The 22,501-nt window shown below is 35.0% G+C and overlaps 1 protein-coding gene across 2 annotated transcripts in view; it reads left to right on the top strand.

Annotated features, from left to right (window-relative positions):
* LOC150079482 (reversion-inducing cysteine-rich protein with Kazal motifs-like) overlaps positions 1–22,501 on the top strand; it is a 275,557-nt gene that overhangs the window by 155,879 nt on the left and 97,177 nt on the right. Inside the window, exons 7-9 of one of the 2 annotated variants that reach the window (XM_090382723.1) lie at positions 7,435–7,626; positions 15,496–15,629; positions 21,359–21,511. In XM_090382723.1, the coding sequence (XP_090238849.1) occupies positions 7,435–7,626; positions 15,496–15,629; positions 21,359–21,511 (479 nt within the window). Of the gene's footprint in view, positions 1–7,431; positions 7,627–15,495; positions 15,630–21,358; positions 21,512–22,501 lie in introns of both variants that reach the window. The other variant, XM_090382722.1, reaches the window with a different exon arrangement.

Here is a 22,501-nt window from a genome sequence, read left to right as displayed (position 1 = left end):
TAATTCACATGTATTGTTATCCTTGACAATTTCAATTGCCGTTGAAATATCCATGGCACAAAAAAATAATTCCAGGACCATATGCAAGTGTACTCGTATATACAAAGGCACACATTTTTTTTTTTTTTTTTTTTTTTTTTTTTTTTATTAGCATTTCAATGGAAATTACCATAACTACAACCCAGTGCTTTATTGGTCACTGTAGAATGCAGTTGTAGTCTCTAGTGCACTTTAACCGGTTTTTATGCTGGGCTCTGAAGATTATGTACACACACCCACATATATATATATATAAATTTTTTTAGGTTGTTTCAAGTAATTTTAAATCTTCCTGTAAGTGCTGCCATCTCTTGTCTATGTTTTTAAGTAATTATAGACACAGTTTATAATAGATGGCAGCACAAAAATAGATTTTAAAATTGGAGGAGACCATTGCACTTGTCACTTATTTTTATCCAATTTTGGCTTTCAAAAGCTGAACACTCTGGAATTCAGGTTGATGAAGTTAAATCAAGTGAAGATAATATTGCATCAAGAAAATATGTAAAGAAGAGTTTTTGAAATTTTGATCCCCCCCCAAATTGTTTTTTGGTTTTTTATTATTTTTTAAATTTTGATTTGATATTTTTGAAATAATTTCACTCTAGTTTTGGGGCAACCAATTCAAAATAAAAACAAATTAATATTTAAAAGCATTTATATAGAGTTTTAATTTTTATGAATTTTCAAAATTTAATGAAGACTGTCATTCTGCAGAGCCCACTTTTAAACTTCTAGAAAAATATTGCTATATACACAGTGTGAAAAACCAACTACTCAGGGCCATTTACTCCAAGAAAGGTAATTCTTTCTCACTAAAATAATTGGCAAGTACCATAATAAGTAAAAGTTTTTGGATAGAATTGATGCAGGTTGATTTCACATATATCATGTGCTGATCAGCTATCTAGTTATGAAATAGAGTCCAGTCACAATATTATGACCACCTCCCAATGCAGACATCACACATGCCTAGCGAATCATACAGCGCACATGTCAAGTTCACACACCGCAAGCATATAAGGCATGATGTTCGGCATCTGGGAACACAGTAACAGCCTCTGTCATGGGCAAAGCAGGCGACCTATGAGACCTGGAAAAAGGCATGATCGTCGGCTATCGGGCCAGGGGTGGCAACATTTCCGAAACAGCAGACTTTGTGATATGCTCACATGCTGCAGTGGTGAAAGTGTATCAAGACTGGACGAATGGGACAGTTTTGACGACCTGACATGCTAGTTGTGGAGCCCCCATTGATCCCAGAGGCGAACATCAGCTGAAACGTTTGGTCAGGACCGATCAGTGCACTACTGTTGCTCAACTGACCATCCAAATGAACCGTGGGGCCACCAGAAAGGTCTCCAACACAACAGTGCAGTGAACCCTGTTGCATATTGGGCTCCGGAGCAGACGCTTGGTGACAGCATCCATGCTGACAGCTGTTCGTTGCAAACAATGCCGTCAGTTTGCAGAGCAATATAGACACTGGACCCTGGCCGAGTGGCAATGGGTGGCCTTCTCAGATGAGTCACGGTCTCTGCTCCACTGAGTGGATGGACAGTGGTGTATTAGGCATGAAACCTCTGAGAACAGACACCTGGGCATGGTTGTTGGCAGAAGACAGGCTGGTGGGGCGGCGTTATGGTCTGGGGAATGTTTTCATGGCATGACTTGGGTCCACTGATACCTCTGGAGGGCACCCTGAATACAAATGGTTACCTATCGATCGCTGCCGATCAGGTACACCCATACATGTTAACCGTGTTCCCTGGGGACAATGGTATCTATCAGGAAGACAGTGCACCAGAATTGTCCGTGAGTGGTTTGAGGAGCATGACAAAGACTTCAAGCTACTCCTTTGGCCACCGAATTCTTTGAATCTTAACCCAATTGAAAATCTATGAGACCACCTCAATCAGCACATCAAACGGATGGATCCTCCATCAAGGAACCTACAGGAACTCTAGGGTGCACTGCGGTCTGCATGATCACAGATACCCGTAGCAACCTTCCGTGGACTTATCAAGTCCCTCCCACAGCGGTTGGCTGCAGTTCATGCTGCAAAAGGTGCATATTCTGGATACTAGGTAGGTGGTCATAATAATATGACTGGACCCTGTATGTACCTAGATCTATATAAAGAGAAGTTAAAAAGGCAGAGAGCCGAACATCTAATCTTATTTATTATTACTTATTAAAACTGCAGTACCTATTACAAAACCAGTGTTGCTTCAAGACATGTTTATCAGTACACCTAATGGTGAACTCTAGTTTTTTTTTTTTTTGTTTTTTGTTTGTTTAGTTATTCTATAGTAGTCCATAAAAGGCTATTTTATTGCTGTAGATTTTACTCTTCAGGATGATCAAGGTATAAACCACCATTATAAACTATAATTTAAAAGAAAAACAAGATGCAGGATATTTCAGAGACTGCTGGGAGTCATTGCGGTACAAGTAAACACATGGGTTGTGTTAGGGTAGCTAAGAATAGAAACAGGTGCATGTATACCTGCGTGTACACCAATGCTAGGAGTTTGGTAAATAAATTTGATGAATTTGAGGTATTGCTCAAAACATCAAAGGCAGATATTGTTGGGATATCAGAGACGTGGTGTCACACAGATATAAGTAATGCGGAACTGGAATTTGGGGAATACTATGTGTATAGAAAGGATAGACAGGACAGGAGGGGAGGAGGGGTTATGCTATTAATTAAGAAACACATAAAGTCCAAGGAAGTGAAGCCAGTCGACATCGATAGGGCAGTGTCGAGTCAGTTTGGTGTGACATAAGCATAGGGAAATCAAAATTGAGAGTAGGAGTGTGCTATAGGCCTAATGACTCTGATGAGTATAATAAGATATTGTACAGGGAAATAGAGTGGGCCAGTAAATCAGAGAGTCTTATAATGGGGGATTTTAATTTCCCAGATATTGACTGGAATTTGTGGGTTGGTCACTCACACACTAGCAAGGCTTTTGTGGATTTATTGGATGATTGTTTTTTACATCAGCATGTTCGTGAGGCAACAAGAGGGAGCAATACTCTTGATCTGATTATCAGTAGTGATTCTTCATGCATTAAGAATCTGCAGATAAATGAACCACTAGGTGGCAGTGATCACAGTGTGTTGAAGTGGGATTTACTCAAGGAGGTAACTACCATCAGAGGTAAAGGGAAGGGTTTTTGTTTTCGTAAAGGCGACTATGATGGTCTGAGACAGTATTTAAATTCTATACAGTGGGACCAACTGATGATGTTACCAACAGCAAACTCAAAATGGGAAGCATTCAAGGAACTAATCTTGGAGGCTACCAGGCTTTACATACCAACTAAGAAATATTGTTCAAGGTTTAGGCCTAAATGGTTGTCAGATGAACTAATGAGACATGTGGCAGAGAAGAAAAATGCATGGGATACATACAAATCAATGGGTGACATGGAAGCCTATGATAGATATAAGTTGGTCTGTAACCAAGTCACAAAGGAGATTAGGCAGGCAAAGGCAGTCTACGAAAAATCCTTGGCAAAGGATGCAAAGAAAAACAGAAAAGAGTTCTTTACATATTTAAACTCAAGAAGGAAAGGGATGAATCAGATTGGTCCACTGGATATTGATGGTTCAACAGTTGAGGATCCTGCTCAGGTGGCTAACAATCTAAACGAGTATTTTGCATCTACATTCACGCATGAGGAGTTATTCAGGAAGGAGAATGATGTAGGTAAAGTAAACATTGGCAGTAAGCTGGATGATTTTGTAATAACTGAGAGGAAAGTGGAGGAGAGATTGTTGAGGATAAACATAAAAAAGGCACCTGGGGTGGATGGGATCTATCCAGTTATATTAAAGGAGGCAGCAAAGGAAGTAAGCAAACCCCTAGCCATAATTATGAGAGCTTCTTTGGACTCAGGGGAGGTACCCATAGACTGGAGATGTGCAAATGTAACCCCAATTCACAAAGGAGGATCAAAGGCTGACACAAGTAATTATAGACCTGTCAGTTTAACTTCTGTTCTAGGTAAATTAATGGAGGCACTGGTTAAAGAAGCACTGCAGGATCATCTAGACAAGAATTCAGTTATAGCTCAGACGCAGCATGGTTTTGTTAAGGGCAGGTCTTGCCTGACCAATTTGATTGGATACTATGATGTAGTTACAAAAGAACTGGATGCAGGGAATAACTTTGATATTATATATTTGGATCTTAGAAAGGCTTTTGATACTGTTGCACATGGAAGACTGCTGCACAAATTGGAGCAGTGTGGCATTGGAGGCAAATTGCTGCTATGGATAAGGGGATGGTTGAGTGGCAGAAGACAGAGAGTGGTAATCAATGGACACTGCTCAACGTGGACTAATGTTATTAGTGGAGTTCCTCAGGTTTCAGTGTTGGGTCCGTTGTTGTTTTCGGTGTTTATGAATGATATTGATGATGGGATATCAAGTTTAACGTCCAAGTTTGCAGATGATACAAAGGTTGGCAAGGGTTGTTAAGGACACTACTGACGCTATGCTGCTGCAACAGGATCTGGAACGGTTGAACAGATGGGCTGAGAGGTGGCAAATGAAGTTTAACATTGACAAATGTAAAGTACTACATATGGGAAACAGTAACCCCAGAGCAATGTATCAACTCTGCGGTACTACACTGACAGTGGTGGAGAATGAAAAGGACCTGGGGGTAATTGTGCAGGCAGATATGAAGTTCTCTGAGCAGTGCAGACGAGCTGCAAGAGTAGCTCATGGTGTCTTGTCAATGATATACAGGAATTTTTCTACCAGGGATAAGGAGGTGATTATTCCCTTGTATAAGGCAATGGTTAGGCCACATCTTGAGTACTGTATACAGGTCTGGAGGCCTCATTTCAAGAAGGATGTAGAGCTGCTGGAACGGGTACAGAGAAGGGCAACAAGATTAGTGAATGGAACAAAGGGTTGCTCTTACGAAGAAAGGCTTAAGTTTTGCAAATTACAGAGTCTGGAGACTAGGCACCGGCGAGGTGATCTGATAGAGGTGTATAAGGCTTTGAATGGTTTGAGCATGCTCAGTGCCAATGAGATTCTTCATCTTGCTCAGAATAATCACCTCAGAGGGCATAAATTCAAATTGAGGAAGGACGGATGTCGGATAGATGTGAGGAAATTTGCCTTTGGCCAGCGGGTGGTTGGTTGGTGGAACCGACTTCCATCACTTGTTGTTGAGGTTGATAGCCTAAACCAATTTAAAGCTCAACTGGACAGGTATTTCGAACGAACGGAGGGGTGAAATGGGAGTGGTGTGTGTGGTTTTTTTTTTTTTTTTTTTTTTTGCTGATGCTGAATAAGCTTGCTTTCTTGCATCATATGCCTCTACTAATGCTAATGCTAATTTTACAAGCAAGTTTAATTTTGCCCTATGTTGTTGTTGTTTTGGTTTTTAGGAGCATTAGCAATTATGGCCATATTGTTCTGGGGATATGTGATGGTCATTCCCTGACCTTTCCACATCCTCCTTATTTGGTGGGCACAGGCTCGAACCCCGGTATAATCAAGAAGCATGTGCTACACACTGCTGCTCCTGCCCACCTGGCTACGTTGCCCTATGTAAATTTGAGGGTGTTCCAAATATGATCAGTCATTAAAAAATTGATTGAAAATGAACTAAATCTATATGCATCTACATTAGTAAAATGATGCAAAGAAAAGCATCTGCCAAAAAATATTCCTTTTTACTCACTTTATTTGCTCATTCTAGTAAATGTCCAGACTTTTAAATTTATTCAAGCTACATTCAGTTCCTCTATGGCTGAAGGCAAATTTCGGGACATGTGTTCTGTAATGTAATTTAAATTTATGTTATTGTGACTGTCATAGTGAGGAGTTTACAGAGGTCTGCTATCTATCCTTGGTAAAGAACAATCTTAATAGCAGATGATTCACAGACATGAGTTGTAGTTATACCCGAATAACTTTTTCTGGGTGACTTGAGTATGAGAAATGTTGAAATTCTTCATGTTCATATGCAGTAAAAGTAGCTGATTTTGTACAATTTTACCAGAGATAGTTATACACGATAAGGCAACATTTTATGCAGTGACATAGCCAGGATTTTTTTGTCAGCAGGTATATTCACAAAAAAAGTTGCCTAATGCTAAAAAGTGCCACAATACCAGATTTTGGCACTTCCCTGGCTATGCCACTGATTTTATGTTAATCAGTATATGAGAGTACACACAATTCTGTCATCTGAAGGCATGAATGCATCATACGAAATTAAGAGTAAGCACAATTATAATGTTGAATTAGATTTTCTGTAACATAAAAAAAATAATGCCAATAATAGCAGTTTGATATACTTGAAAGACAGATAACTGGCATTTACAGTAATTTTGATGGGATCTTCATTAAAATTGAACTTGCAGATGTATATAAGGAAGCATTTGAAATCGAATTGAAACTGAAGACCTGGTTGCAAATTGTAATGAAACACTGTTACAACCCATAGCTTCTTAAATTGAAATTTTAGTGCTGTTGTTTTTTATATAGCGGAGTGCTTTCCAAATATTTTCAATGCCAACACACTATATATGCACCAAAAGTAATTTACCTCATCCAGAATTTTGTAATTATTCCACACTACTTTTTTTTTTTGTTCCTTATCTTTAGGTTTATGAAAATACAATGGTATGCAACTTTTGAACCAAAAACATGTACAAAGAGTAAGAGAGGGAAGATGTGCGATACTAAGCAGATCCTTAACCGAGACCACCTGAAATTGACTATGTCAGTTATTAGCCTTCAGAGAGAGAGAGAATGTGTTCAGAGCTTACTGGCTGCCAATTACAAAGCATGTGAAAAAATAAATCTCAAATTTTTTATGTATTAATCAATAATTGTATTTTGAGTGTAATTGTACTAATATATGAAGTGAAGCTAAATCAGAGAAAAAAAAAAAAAAATGTTGATATGATGCATAACTTTGGGATCATCCCTAGGGACAGAGGTGGATTTAACGGCGGGTGCACTGGGTGCGCGCCCTGGGCCCCAACTTCTGAAGGGCCCACGCAAAACCCCAACAAATTAGTTGAACATATTAGTTCAAAACTTTGTGATTATTATTATGCTATTATTAATTATATTATACATATATTATATTCAAATTTTATTGGAAATAAAACATTAGTTCAATGCTTAGAGTATCTGAAAAGTCATATATGAGATGCAGTAGCTTATGTAAAGCCAGAAATATTAAACACCTAATGGGTGGTGGAATATATCAGTGAAAAATATATGACAGAAATTTGGATGTATAATTTTTCCATGTAACTCTCAACCACTAATTATTAATAATAAACATTTTTTAGTTGAAATCATGTGATTATTTTATAATATCTCTCATGTATTTGTTACAGCAGGAGAAAAATGTTGCAAAAATGCAAAGACTTTAGATTGCCAGGTATCTTGCAAAGAAATCTTTACAAGTTCAGTAACGCCTAGCATTGAAATTCGCAAAAATGTCATCAGTAGCTGCTCCCAAGACTCTCCCTCTGTTGTTCACTGTGTAAGAAACAATACACATATGACTCCTGCAGAAAATCCCACTAGAAGTAAGAAATAGAAATAATTTGAAAATTTTATGCAAACCTGTTTACTGCTTAGAAATGAAATAATTAAATTTCCTTTGTCTAGTAATGTATAATAAAATTTTGTTTTTTTAATGCAAAATGCTTTGATTTTCATTGACTGACATTATAATTAATATTTGATCAGCATTTATTTTTGTTTATATTTTTAATTAATATCAGTTTTTCAGAGATTTTTTTTTTTTGAAAAATCTATGGTCATATTTCTTTTTGTTTAATTCTTCTTTTAACATAATTAATCAGTTTACATTAAAATTAGAAGCCTGTATTGTCATATTGGCTGTAATATAAGCTAATCCCCCACACTCCCTAATGTTTTGGAAATAAGTTTTTTTTTTTTTTTGTGTGAATCAAATTTGAGGAGTTGAAAGATCTGAAGTAACACTATTGAAATACATAAGTTGGTTCTGTATAAGAGGGGAGGAGTACAACCTTCTTTACTTATATAAAATTACAAATTTCATATTTTTTGGTGTAAAAGGAAGAATCACATTGGATGCTGTTTATTGTGATCATTTTGGGATTCATCTAAAGCAATAACATAACAGTAACCAAAGAAACAAGAATGCAGCTGTTCAGTGTTATTTTTTGATGTAGAGTGGAAATGCATAAAAAGGTGGCAGTGGGCAGAAAGAAAGCATGAAAATCGAGCAAAATAAAATACTTTAATTTGACTGTCCACTGTTTCATTGAGAAAGTCATCAATAAAAATGAAACTTTCATAATGTTTTTGTAAATCTATACAAACTATTAAAAACAAATTATAAAAATATTAAAATCAAGAATTAGAAAAAGAATTAATGCTCCACAGTAAAACAGTCAGATCGGTGGGAATACAGTTACAATACTTACTTTCACAGAGTAACAACACTGACAACCATATTAAATGTATGAAGCAAAATCACTAACTAGCCACACATATCAGGGTTCAAGAACAAATCAGGATGTTACATAATCTTCCTACTGCAAAAAGGCAAAAAAGATAGATCAAACCACCAATTACAATAAATGGTGTGTTTTCTATGTATTAGTATACATCTGATCAGGTTATTTGGTTTTTTTTTTTTTTTTTTTAGGAGCATTAGCAACTAAGGCCATATTGCTCCAGGGATATGCAGTGGTCATTCCCTGACCTTTCCGCATCCTCCGTATTTGGTGGATCACGGGCTCAAACCCCGGTCTAATCAAGAAGCGTGTGCTATGCACTGCTGCTCCTGCCCACCTGGCTACGGAGGCTCCTATCTGATCAGAACTTTGTAAAAGTGATAACATGAAATGAATGATAACATTATTTTTTATGGAACAGTTAGATGTAGTAGGTGTAGATGACACAGAGGAGCTTAATGCATTGGAGGTAGAAATGAACTTAGAGAATTATGCGATTGAAAGCTACTTACCTGTCTTTTTCCGCATCGATCTTTTGTAGATGAACGGGTGATGTAGAAGCATACCAGTGTTTGGAGGTTTTCAATAGATGTTAAATTGGATTTTATTTACATTATTTACAATTTTATTTACAATTTCTAAATGCCTACAAATATTCAATGACAGAATATGCTTTGGGCTCAGAAATACAAATATTAACCAGCAGATTCTTAAACAGGGGTTATCCTCTTGCTACAATAAATCGAATTAGGGTACAAGCTAAGGATAGAATACAAAATACTACACCAACCAACAATAGTAATATCAAAAAATACTTTTATTTCTGTCCCATATGTTAAACAGTGGCACAAACAGCTTAACAGATTCTTTAAAGATACCAAATTTAAAATTGTAGCCAGGCCAATACGGAAATTACACACTATACTGAACAATCCTCCTTCAGTCTTTTCCTCTTTCATAACAAAAATTAATGACCTGGTATACAACATTTCTTGCAGTGATTGTGACTCATCTTATCAGGATTCGATGCATTTTCCTTTGAATATTCATGTTAATCAACATGTGGCCTCAGTTTGTGCTTCTCGTTCAGCAGTATCAGAATTAGCCTTTCACCCCGTTAACAAAAAACATATTTTTTTATTTAACGAGGCCAAAATACTTAGCCAACGTAATTATATGCGATTATTAATTGTAGAAATTAAATTACACAAAAATTCTGTTAATTTTTGTCAGCCATATCTGATCTACAATTCGTGGGCTTTTACGCGCATGTGCGAAGACTAATAATCCCTATTTAAGTTTCGTGCGCAACCCTATTCGGTAATTTTCATTCCTGTGATCACGACATATGGTCGAAAAGCATTGTCAGCTTCAGGAAGGAAAATCGTTTTGCAGTTTGTTCGTTAAAATTCTTTTAATTAATTTTCCTATTTTTAATTGTGTTAAATTGAGTTTTATTGGGTTAAATTGATTTTTAATTATTTTTTAATCTAATGTAAGTTTTTCGTTTTAATTTCTGGAGAGTATCATAGGGAAGTATGATACTCTCCAGATACTAATGTATGATATGATACTAAGATGATACTAATAGACAGGCAAAAGCAGATTACGAGAAATCTTTGGCAAGGGATGCAAAGAAAAACAGCAAAGAGTTCTTTAGAAGGAAGAGGATGAATCAGATTGGTCCACTTGATATCGATTGGTCAACTGTTGATGATCCTGCTCAGGTAGCTAACAAACTAAATGAATATTTTCACTTCGACATTCACACATGAGGAGTTATTCAGCGAGGGGAATGCCAGAGGTGTATTCAACTCTAGCAGTAAGCTAGAGAATCTTCTAATAACTGAGAGTAAAGTGGAGGAGAAATTGTTGAAGATAAACACAAGAAAGGCACCTGGGGTGGATGGGATCTATCCAGTTATATTAAAGGAGGCAGCAAAGGAAGTAAGCAAACACTTAGCCATAATTATGAGAGCTTCCTTGGACTCAGGGGAAGTACCCATGGACTGGAGATGTGCAAATGTGACCCCAATTCACAAAGGAGGATCAAAGGGCGACACAAGTAATTATAGACCTGTTAGTTTAACTTCTGTTCCCGGAAAATTAATGGAGGCACTGGTTAAAGAAGCACTGCAGGATCATCTAGACAAGACTTCAGTTATAGCTCAGACACAGCAAGGTTTTGTTAAGGGGAAGTCTTGCCTGACCAATTTGATTGGATACTATGATGCAGTCACAAAAGAACTGGATGCAGGGTATAACTTGGATATTATATACTTGGATCTTAGAAAGGCTTTTGATACTGTTGCACATGGAAGACTGCTGCACAAATTGGAGCAGTGTGGCATTGGAGGCAAATTGCTGCTATGGATAAAGGGGTGGTCGAGGGGGAGAAGACAGAGAGTGGTAATCAATGGACACTGCTCATCGTGGACTAATGTTATTAGTGGAGTCCCTCAGGGTTCAGTGTTGGGGCCATTATTGTTTTCTATATTCATAAATGATATTGATGATGGTATATCAAGCTTAATGTCCAAGTTTGCAGACGATACGAAGGTTGGCAGGGTTGTCAAGGACACTACTGACACTATGCTGCTGCAACAGGATCTGGAAAGGTTCAGCAGATGGGCTGAGAGGTGGCAAATGAAGTTTAACATTGACAACTGTAAAGTACTACATATGGAAAACAGCAACCCCAGAGCAACGTATCAACTCTGTGGTACTACACTGACAGTGGTAGAGAATGAAAGGGACCTGGGGGTGGTTGTGCAGGCAGATATGAAGTTCTCTGAGCAGTGCAGACAGGCTGCAAGAGTAGTTCATGGTGTATTGTCAATGATATATAGGAATTTTTCTAGCAGGGATAAGGAGGTGATTATTCCCTTGTATAAGGCAATGGTCAGGCCACACCTAGAGTACTGTATACAGGTCTGGAGGCCTCATTTCAAGAAGGATATAGATTTGCTTGAGCATGTACAGGGAAGGACAACAAGATTGGTGAGGGGAATGAAGGGATCCTCTTACCAGGAGAGGCTTAAGTTCTGCAAATTGCAGCAGCTGGAGACTAGGCACCTGTGCGGTGATCTGATTGAAGTGTATAAGGCCTTGAATGGGTTGAGCACGCGAATTCTGATGGGATTCTTCCACTTGTTCAGATTACGAACCTAAAGGGGCATAAATTGATATCGAGGAAGAGCAGATGTAGAATAGATGTGCGGAAATTTGCCTTTAGCCAGCGGGTGGTTAATTGCTGGAACAAACTTCCATCTGTCGTTGTGGAAGTTGATAGGTTAAATAGATTTAAGGAGGAACTGGACAAATATTTAGAGGGGATTGTTTTGTAATTTTTTTTTTTTTTTTTTGGCTGCATAAGCTCATACGCTTGCTTTCTTGCATAACATGCCACTGACTACTACTAGATCATGGACCATTCATAATTTGTGAATGTAAACTTATGAAAACTGGAATTATAAATATGCTTACCTGAAGGCCATCAAAGTCAAGTGATCAAGCACGAGGATGCATAAGTACATGTACCTTGAGTGACCTGGGTTCAAGCCACCATGGGTGCCGGTAGCATGGTGGAAGTGCACCACCCTTGGATTTCGAAGTATTTCGAAATCCAAATTTTAAAATTTTAATTAATTTATTGAAATGTTAAAACAATAGAAATTCTTTCTTTCAAAATAAGTCCTTTCTCCCACTGATCACGAAACGTCAGCTCAACTGTACACATAAATCAATCAAATTTGACAATTTAAATATTTTTTTTTTTTTTTTTTTTTTTTTATGAGAACCCCAAACACGAAAGGTATCAAAACCTATAGTACTTAGTACCGTGCATGGGTTGAAGGAGAAGTATGGGGAGAGGGGAGGGGGATGCCGGAAACTTTGCTGTAGAGACTAAACATGGGTTTCACCACTTCAAGCCTCCAATAAGCAAAGTGGTGGTATTTCACCGGTTGATGAAAGTCATTGCATGTATTCGAAAATTTGGTGAGAAAAAAATTTATTTCTGCATGCACCACCTTTCAAAATATTCTGCCAGTGCCCATGCCCGTTAAATATGGTGCCGTTTTTTTCTATTCTGGCTATCTTGTGAACTCCTCTGACCATGTGGCCGCCCAGAGCATAAAGAGGAAATTCATTCATAAAATCACTTATTACAGAATCACTACAAAGTTGGCATTGCATTGCGCACATAAAGCAAATCAATGCACACTTCTCTGTTCAGAGGTTGGCATTCATCGTTTACTGCACGCAAAAGTGGAAAAAAGGTGAGGACACAAAAAATAACTTTTTGAAATTCATATTACATCATTTCTATAATCTGTAAATGATCCAGCAACAGGTTTTAAATTAAAAAAAAAAAAAAAATACTAACACCAGAGTAACAAAATTACAGATTGTTATGTCAAGTTGTAACAAAATGCAAAGAATAGTAAAAAAAAAATAAGAAATCTACAGCAATGAGTAACATTATTATCAAAACTGGACAACCTTTTGACTATCACAGACATCGTGGATCATTCAACATTTGTGAACAGAAGCGGACTGGATGAAAAATTCTCACTGGGGAATTTTAGTGGCCTCACAACAGTGCTTATGGCCATGCAATTGCACACCAGTCTCCAGCCTCCGGCCTACCAGGGTTTTCCCAGAAAAGTGTTATGGCCAGTCCACCTATGTGAATGGTCCATCATGTAAACTAATGAAAACTGGAATAATACATTTACTTACATTTTCAGCCTTTCTATCGCAGGTTAGAAAAGAATGCTTGTAATGGGTGAATTTTTTTTGTGCTCTTCTCTGAGAAACTCGAAAATGTAAAATCACTACACTTGACAATGCAGAATCATAGAATAGTACCTGATAAGAGCTGCAGAAAAATTTTTTTCTGTGCCAATTAAGTAAAATGAAAATATCTGATTGGCTGAATTTTTTTGTTTTGTTTCCCACTCTCGTTTCCCCAGTTTCTCCTTCAAGTAACTTTGCAACAAATTTTCCCACCCCAAGCAAAAATAGAACAGATACATATAAAACAGTTATAAAATGTATTAAAAGTGACAAAGGCCAGTCTTGTTGGCTGTATAGAAAGAAAGCAATAGACAAGGCTACCAATGTTGTTGTGAAAATAGCAAATGACATCAAAACCATAAATTTAACGAAACTGCATGCTTTGGAGTGACACATTGGACAAACAACTTGTGTGGTTGAAACCCACTAATTTTTGGGTGACTGAAGTAGACATTTTACTCTTTCTTGTCATTGTTTAATTCGCTCTTTGAACACCACAAGATAAACGCTAATTACACAAAGGGTTCCTCCCACTGCATCGGTCACTTACAGAACATCATTGACATCAGTGAGGATCAAAGGATCTGGCAATTTAGATGTCTCTGGTTAGCATAGTAATAACTCATTCATAGTCCTGTAGTTTTTCTTTTCAGATAAACAAAAAAAAAGGAAAGAAAAAAAACAAATCTAAGGCACTGAAATGACAACACTGGCCATAGACTGTTATGTGACAAATTTGTGTATTGTAAAATAAAATATATTGCCCTGTGACAACAATTGGTGTACCCACACTCACAAAAAATGTAAAATAAATTCAACACTATAATAAAATCAGATGTGATGTACACACTGTGTATATGTATATTTGGCACTGGTTTTGCTGAATATTTCACGACTATCTTTTATTTGATACTATTTCTATAAGCATAGCACAGTCAAAACAATACTCAGATAGTCAGTCGCTGTGCTGATAAGATTGTGTTGCATTTAATTTTAAAAAAATTCTCATTTATTAATGAAATTCGTTAATTGTCTTGAGAAATGAATCTGTCTTCTAAATTTAATGGTCCCCTTTCAAGGTTGGGCCCAAATGCAGCTGCATTGGAATAGTTATGCCACTGAACAAAATCATTGGTTTTTCGGAGATTGTCTTTCATTTAGCTCTTCGTACACTGAAAACCCCTTGAGAAAATAGAGAAGAAGCGAAACACCTCCTGCATTCTTTTTCTTTAATTTCAAATTTTTGGTTAAGGAAGGGCATATGCCCCCTGTAACCCCCCCCCCCAAATATGCCCCTGGCTCTTTATATACTTTATATCCAGACTGATTCATTCTATTGTGGTATTCAAGAAGAACATCCAATGGATATCTCATCTTGAATTTATATGTTTGCTGATCCCTTAGCAGCATTCTGTTGTGGCTTAATATGAAGTGAGCCTTTCATCACCATTATTTCACTTACTGGCTTAGTTTTTATAATTTGATTTTTATTTGCAGGTAGATGTAACTACTTTTGCTCATAGTTTACATTTAAAAAAAGAGACTTGGATAGTAGATACCGAAAGTTGTTTTGTTTTGAGTATCCTAAGACCATGACTTTTACTAAATGACAGTCAAACATCTGTTAGCCACTGAAAATATGAAAGGGTAATATAGTATGCAATGTATTAAAGGACTAGGCTGCAGTCATTTAATCATTTATTAGTCAGTTTTAATAAGAAATAACTTTTTTGTCTCTTATTATATATGTATTATGCCATTAGATAGCAGTTTAACCTGAAGCAGTTTAACAGCAATTCTCCTATGTCTATATGGCAACATAGCCATTCCTAAGTGCTATCCTAATATTTATTACTATCATTACACGTTTAGTTTCCGCCCCCAAAACCTGAATAAAGTCTTGTATATTACTTTTGATCTTGTAAAAGCCATACACAAGTCAGAATAATAATTTCTCTAATTTACTTTCTTTCTCTAATTTAATTCTTGTTAGTAACAGATTAGAGCATATATTATAAATGTTATTGTCATATGGATACAATTTATCTTTCTTCCATAATGAACAGACAGAAAAATGGATTAGTTTATTGTATTAGTAGATTAACTCTTGCCTTTTACTTTTCTGAATTTAATTTCTCATACTTATAGACCTCCACTGTTGTGATCGGTCCCCCAGTAGCCAGTGTCGAATGACCTGTAGAAGCATTCTTCGCACTAAAACAACAGGACAAGAGATAGTGGATAGTCTTATGCAAGGTGGTTGTGGACCACCATTACCCCATGTGAGTATTAAAAAGTAATTTAATTTTGTAATTCAGTTAAGTAGGTATTCTAATGTAGTACAGAGTATTATTTTAAGAATTATTCCCAGAGGATAAATCAAAGTCAAAAATGCTAAAACTGGGCTGTCAGACATATCATGTTTACAGATAGCTGTGGCCTAGGAAATTGAAATGCATGCAGTGGGATATGGAAAACATGTTTAGGTGCAAATGCTTGTATTTAGTTGATAATTCAAAAACAGAATTATTCATCCATCTTAAAATTAGATATACTAACTTGCATATTTGATAATATATTGATGTTGTGTGATATATTATTATATTCATATAATACAGTGAAATTTAATATAATGAATTTGTGCAAGCAACTGAAATACAACCTCACCCTGCTATAATGCATAACATGTGTTCTTGGAAAAAAAAAAAAAAAAAAAAGGTGTGGTAAAAATGCATGCCATAACATGCCCATTTTTATATAACAGTCAGGGATAGGTTTCCTAAAGACTGTAAATTGTCAATACCCACAAACTGAATTTTATCAATGCATAAGATTAGTAAATAATATATTGAAACTAAAAGGTTATTAAATAAAAATTTATTGGAATAAAACATACGCAACAGATATTGTTTCATTGTTAGATGGCTAATTTTTCAATTGGCAGAAGGAGTTGAAATCTTCCTGTATTGGGCCAGTTTTTTTTTTTTGAAGAATGAATATAAATAAGATCAGTTGCCTATCTTCCTTTTTTTTTTTCTTTCTTTTTTTTTTTTTAAGTCTTCTAAAATAAATCTGTCATGGCTCATCAGATTATCCTGTTTTTTTTTTTTTTTTCTTTTATGTGGATGTACAGCTTCTTTTAATGTCTGGATCCATGTCAGAGAAACCATTTCTGCCTAAATTTTAAAACTTCCACTTTCATTTCAGTGTTTATTTTATTTATTGTATTATTTTTTGGTGGAAACATTGGAAATAACAGAAAAAAACTAATTTTTTTCACTCATTGTTGTACATGTAGTAAAAAATGTATATAGAGGAAATGTCTATAAATTTTTACACATGAAGTATATGACAAATAAAATATGCAACACATGCTCATGCACAACTATAAACTGAAATGATACTAATGAGAAAGAATGTAGCATGGTGGTCAATGGAGTTTTAATGTAATAATGGTGGACAAAGTGTCAAATAAATATATGTGGAACTTATATTTTTTTAAATGAAAAATTCAAAATTTAAAAATGTTGCATGCTTTTTTATACCTTTTTTTTTTAAATGAAACAAAACTTTTATTAATTCACTGGAAAAAAGAAAAATATTAAAATATAAAACTCCAGTTTCTTCCATTTTCAAATTTATAAAATTGTAAGAAGTTCAACTGTCATATGATATGATATAAACAACGATACTTCTTCACACAAAGTTACAGATAAACATAATTTCAGTGATGGTGCCTCATTTATCAGTACATTTTGCAAAATATGCAACTCTGTGTAAACAACCTTGCCACTTACAAAATCATTCAAATAAGACTTACAAGCAGTTAACTACTCATTTGGCAACTCATTTCAGCATTGCCAGATGCTCAACACTGAAGATCAAAAAGTCTATGTCATATTGTTTAAGGATTTTTTTTTAAATTTTGTTATAATGGATATACAGTGTTTTTTCACAGTGGGATGAATTTTTCTTGCACTAAATTAATATTTTTGCTACAGTGATATTTATTAAAATTAAGTATTTTTATATTAAAATACATTGTAAACTGGCAAGTGACAGGAAATAATTTCATTATACTGAATATTTCTTTACTCTGGTGTTCATTATACTGGCATATTACTGTAATGTGAATATAATAATATATTCATGTTATTATGTGAATATCATTATTATTATTATTATTATTATTAGCCATATGGTGAAAGGAAGCCTGTGGCTTATGCTGTACCTGCCAAAAAAATTCCCGAGTTATCCTGCGAGAGAGAGAGAGAGAGAGAGAGAGAGAGAGATTGACAGAAGTAGAAAGGAATCACCAAGAAAGAGAAGAACTAAACCACATATACATTAGGGGACAGAAGCACAGAATAAAATAATATATTTTGATAAGATTAAAATCATCATCATGAACTTGGTCCAGCTTAGGTCTTTTAAGACCTGTTCCGTTGTAGCTCTTGGAAATGGTCTTGATCTCGCCATCGTTGTCTTGGTTGACCAACATCTCTCTTGTCTGTAGGTTTGTAAAATATATGTGCATAATAACAGGATTTCAGAATGTAAAGAAAATTTACATTAAATCATTGATACAGTTAATTTTGCATTGAATAAAAAATGTAGTATACCTTGCAAAGCTCTGCTGACATGCTAGATATGAATATATCATCTATTATAATTAATAAAATTAATAAACTTCATCTAATTCACCAAGAATAAAATAATTTCCACTAATCATCTCTAAGATCACACTAAGTTGATGTTATCCACATTAATTTTAAAATATTTTGAAAATTTTCATATTTATTTTTTGTATATTTGTTCTTATTGCATTGCTTCAGATGATCTGGTCATGTAGGTAAGTATCAGCTTTTATTGAATATATAGAATTACTCATTTTTTAAACTTTCATTGAAAGTCATTTATGAATTTAGTTTCTACATTTCACCTTATTTCAGTTAAAGATTCAGTTTTTGTGGTATTATTATGTATATCTATACAGTGCTTGAAGTGGGCAAGATGACATTTTGCATTCTTTTAGAATTCATCGAACCATCTCGATGCCTTAAATTTCCCTGAAACCACTCTAGCTTTATAGTTTCCTAGGACCAGTGACTTAACAGTGTGGTGAAATTGATAGCAAAAGGCCCCGGACACCAGCATCTTCACTTTATATTTGTTGGATGAGAAAGCCCATGGGCCCTTCTGCTACATCAAAAGTGTTCTTGCCCTCTCCTTTTATCAGTGCGGTTGGCTAGATGTGATACCAAGTGATAAGTGAAATCAACCCAACTCAACTTTTTTCACTCCACCTTTCTATAATATTCAATTTAATTTACTGCCTTTAATGGTAATAAAAGTGTGTGTGTGTGTGTGTGTGTGTGTGTGTGTGTGTGTGTGTGTGTGTGTGTGTGTGTGTGTGTGTGTGTGTGTGTGTGTGTGTGTGTGTGTGTGTGTGTGTGTGTGTGTGTGTGTTGTAGAATAAATGTTAATAGTAAACTCAAAAGGGAAAACTCTGTAAATGCAAAAATGTAATAAATTTGTAAATGAAACATCCTTTGAAATTTCAGATCTTAATAGTTGTTAAGAAGGGATAATATAAAAGAATGAAGAATGCTTGCACTGTACTTCAACAGCACTATATTTATAACTAAATAATGTCTTGTAGGAGCCTACAGTTATAATGCTAAGTATAAAACAAATTTAGAATTTTTAGAAAAAATAATGGTAAAGATATAACAGTACATAATAGGAAAATAATCTAGATAAGAATTTAGGAAGGCCATAAGTTGCTAACTAATCTCATAGCTCTTTGTCATCAATAAAGAAATATGTAATAAAGGGCTTGCCTGTTTAGGTTTTGCAGTGTTGAGCTTTCTTCTTGATGAGATATCATTGAAACAACTATAGTGTTAATGTAGTAGACTCCTATTAATATAAATTTGGTTTATACAAAACTCTTGTTTATAAAAAGTTCATATCATTTCCCCTATTATAGGATAGGCTTTTCTATATATACGTATTCATTTATTACAAAATTCAGTTAAGAAGTATTACAATGTCCATTTATACTCCATGAGAAATAAATGATGTTATTTTGTATGGTTAATACAAAGCTCAATACACTTGTCCTATTATTGTCCCCACCACCACCAGCATGTGTGTGTGTGACCACTGGGTTCTGCATTTCCCAAAAGACAGCACTGACTTGTTAATTTAATTTTATATAAACAAATCCAGTTTGTGGTAGCTGCAGTGTAACTACACTTTGAAAAACATCAATTGTAGATCAGTTGCAATTGTTGAACCATGTTCAAAAAGTCTTTTGTTATTTTTTGTACTTTATTTTTTGTATACTGTATTTTTTGTGCCATTTTAAGGATCTGAGCTGATATCTTTTTGGAACTTGTATCTTTAAATTTAATTAAAGTCTGTTTATATTAAACCTCATCTAGCAGTTATGGTGACAAACTCTAAAAACAGAGAATCAAGCCTAAAGTATGTCTTCCAGAATACCTAAAATTGTGTATAAGTCAGAAATTTGTCAATTATAGAACCCTCACCACACCAAATAATATTTACAACCTCATCCCTTGTTGTGCAAAAGTGGTACCTTTTTAACTTCTAATCACTGCCACATGTCTGTAGCCTTCAGGAAAAGCAGTAGATTGTCTGTAAACTGAAGACAAGTGAACAATCAAGAAAATGATGCTTTTGCTATCAGGCTATACATTTGGGGGAAATGTATAGCCTGGTTATGGAGTGCATTAGAACATAAGGAAGGGAAAAGTGAAGACTACAAATTATTGTACAGGCTACAAGAAAGTATTGAAAATTTAATTGCTAAGGATTTAAAACAACAAACATTTGAGAAATTTTTTAAATGGTCAGTATGTTTATAATGTATTTTTGTATTCATTTTTTATTTATTATTTTTTTTTATTTTGAAACTGAAATTGGTTGATATGTATTTATATTGTAGTTTTGTAAAGTTTAGAATTCCATTGAGGAGTTTACCTCAATATAGTGTGTAGAACACTTCCGTATGATACTCTCCAGAAATTAAAATGAAAAAATCGACTACTTACCGGTACATTAGAGTAAAATATAAATAATTAAATAATCAATTTAACATATTGAGTAGTACAGCTCTGATTCATACTGTCTAATATGCTTTCAAGGCATCCATGGCTATAACTTTGAAATTATACTATAATTGTAATGTATATTCACACTGTGTGAGCTATCTCCCCAGCTGATAGAAACCATCTAGCACCTAAAGTTCTCATAATGTCCTTACCTGAAATTGTAACCTATTCCTTTGTCTTTAATAACTGCTACCTCTCTCTCTCTCTCTCTCTCTCTCTCTCTCTCTCTCTCTCTCTCTCTCTCTCTCTCTCTCTCTCTCTCTCTCTCTCCCCCCCCCCCTTATCACCCAACTTAGAACTATAGATACTGGCACTTCACCAAAAATGAATAACAACAATAGCTCTCTCTCTCTATTAGGCAAGTGTCGCTTATTTGTAGTGTGCCACCAAAATAAGTGACACTTATTTGGTGGCACACTACAGCGCACACTACTACATCGAACAAAATAAGTGAAGATTATTTGGTACGATGTTGTGATATTGTTATTCTTTGATTTTATGATATATTATTGTTATAGTATATCATAAAATAAAATAATTTTTTTATTTTAGTTTTTATTATTTTTAAATTTCAGTACTGAATCACATCAATATGAGAATTAGTGCCATTATGAGAAACTTTGGTATTTTCCTTTTGCAAAATTCTGTTCTGCTGGGTGGCACCTGAGGACACCTGCTGATGTATACTTGTATAATATATATGTTCTGTTTATACTCCAGCACAACTGTATAGGTCAGGAGTTTACAACTAATCATTTTATTATAAAATGTGTAACAGCTTACTCATTTTGTAAGAAATTATTAAAATGGAGTGATTTAAAATGTCCCATTCTACAATTTATATAAAGAGTAATCCTTCGTTGCTTTAGGATAAACTTTGGCAGTGTTTCCTGACTAATGCTGATGCAGTGAAGCCAGAACCTCGAGTAATATCTAGGTTGGATAACTTGGGTATGGACAGTGGGAAATTACAGTGCTGTTATCGAGCTGCTACTTTAACATGTCAGAGACTCTGTATAAAAGTAGGTATATAAATAAATATTCATTTATTAGCAAGAATATAAGTATATAACAACAGTAATGCCACAGAAATTTACAGACCCTGTTAATTACTACAAATGGTGCATTAATTTACAAAGACAAATTTAAAACAAGAGAGAGAAGACATGCTTCTTTATGTTAAACTTACATAATCACATTAATAAAAACAAGTTAACCAACAAAAATTGGTAAAATTAGAATATTAGTATTTTCTAATATTCTAATCTTACTAATTTAGTAAGATTAGAATATTAGTATTTTCTAATATTCTAATCTTACTAATTTAGTAAGATTAGAATATTAGAAAATATTCTAAATTATTAGTAAGGTATAGAATAATAAAATCAACAATACTATAATAAATAATTTTAAGTAAATAGATCAAAAATATCATCTCTGTATTTAAAATTAGAATGAAAAGGAGAAGGATCATTATCATTATCTGTATGTATGCTGTGTGTTAGAGAGAGAGAGAGAGAAAAGAGACATGTACTACTCGTGTGTCCAATATTATTATTATTATTATTATTATTATTATGTCCAAGGTGGCACCTAGACTTCCGTCTATCTCCACCTGATAAACAGAATTTGTGCAGAACCTCTGCAAAACAGACCTGTATGGCAGGTCTCTTCGCCACCAGGAAGTAGCTGGCACCTGCACAGTCGCTCCCTGGTGGTGAAGAGACCCTAATGGCCGCCCATAGTCACTTGGTACTGGGCCTGGTCTTCTATTTTAACAGTGCCTCATGGACAAAAATCCCGCACCCACCGGAAGTAGTGCTATACCGGTGGGTGCCAGCAATCCCGCTCCCAGGCTGCCCACACCTGAGAGCCAGCAAAAAATAAAAATAAATAAATAAAATTATATACATATATATACACACACACACATACATATAATATAAACAAACTTAAAAAAAAAAAAAAAAACAGATAATCAAAATGTATATAACCAAATCTTAATTAGTAAT

Source organism: Mastigoproctus giganteus, chromosome 10 (assembly GCF_048544385.1).
Source record: "Mastigoproctus giganteus isolate SK-2022 chromosome 10, ASM4854438v1, whole genome shotgun sequence".
NCBI classification, from domain to species: Eukaryota; Metazoa; Arthropoda; class Arachnida; order Uropygi; family Thelyphonidae; genus Mastigoproctus; species Mastigoproctus giganteus.
Note: the sequence above shows the minus strand (reverse complement) of the source record. Positions and strands in the feature narration are given on the sequence as shown.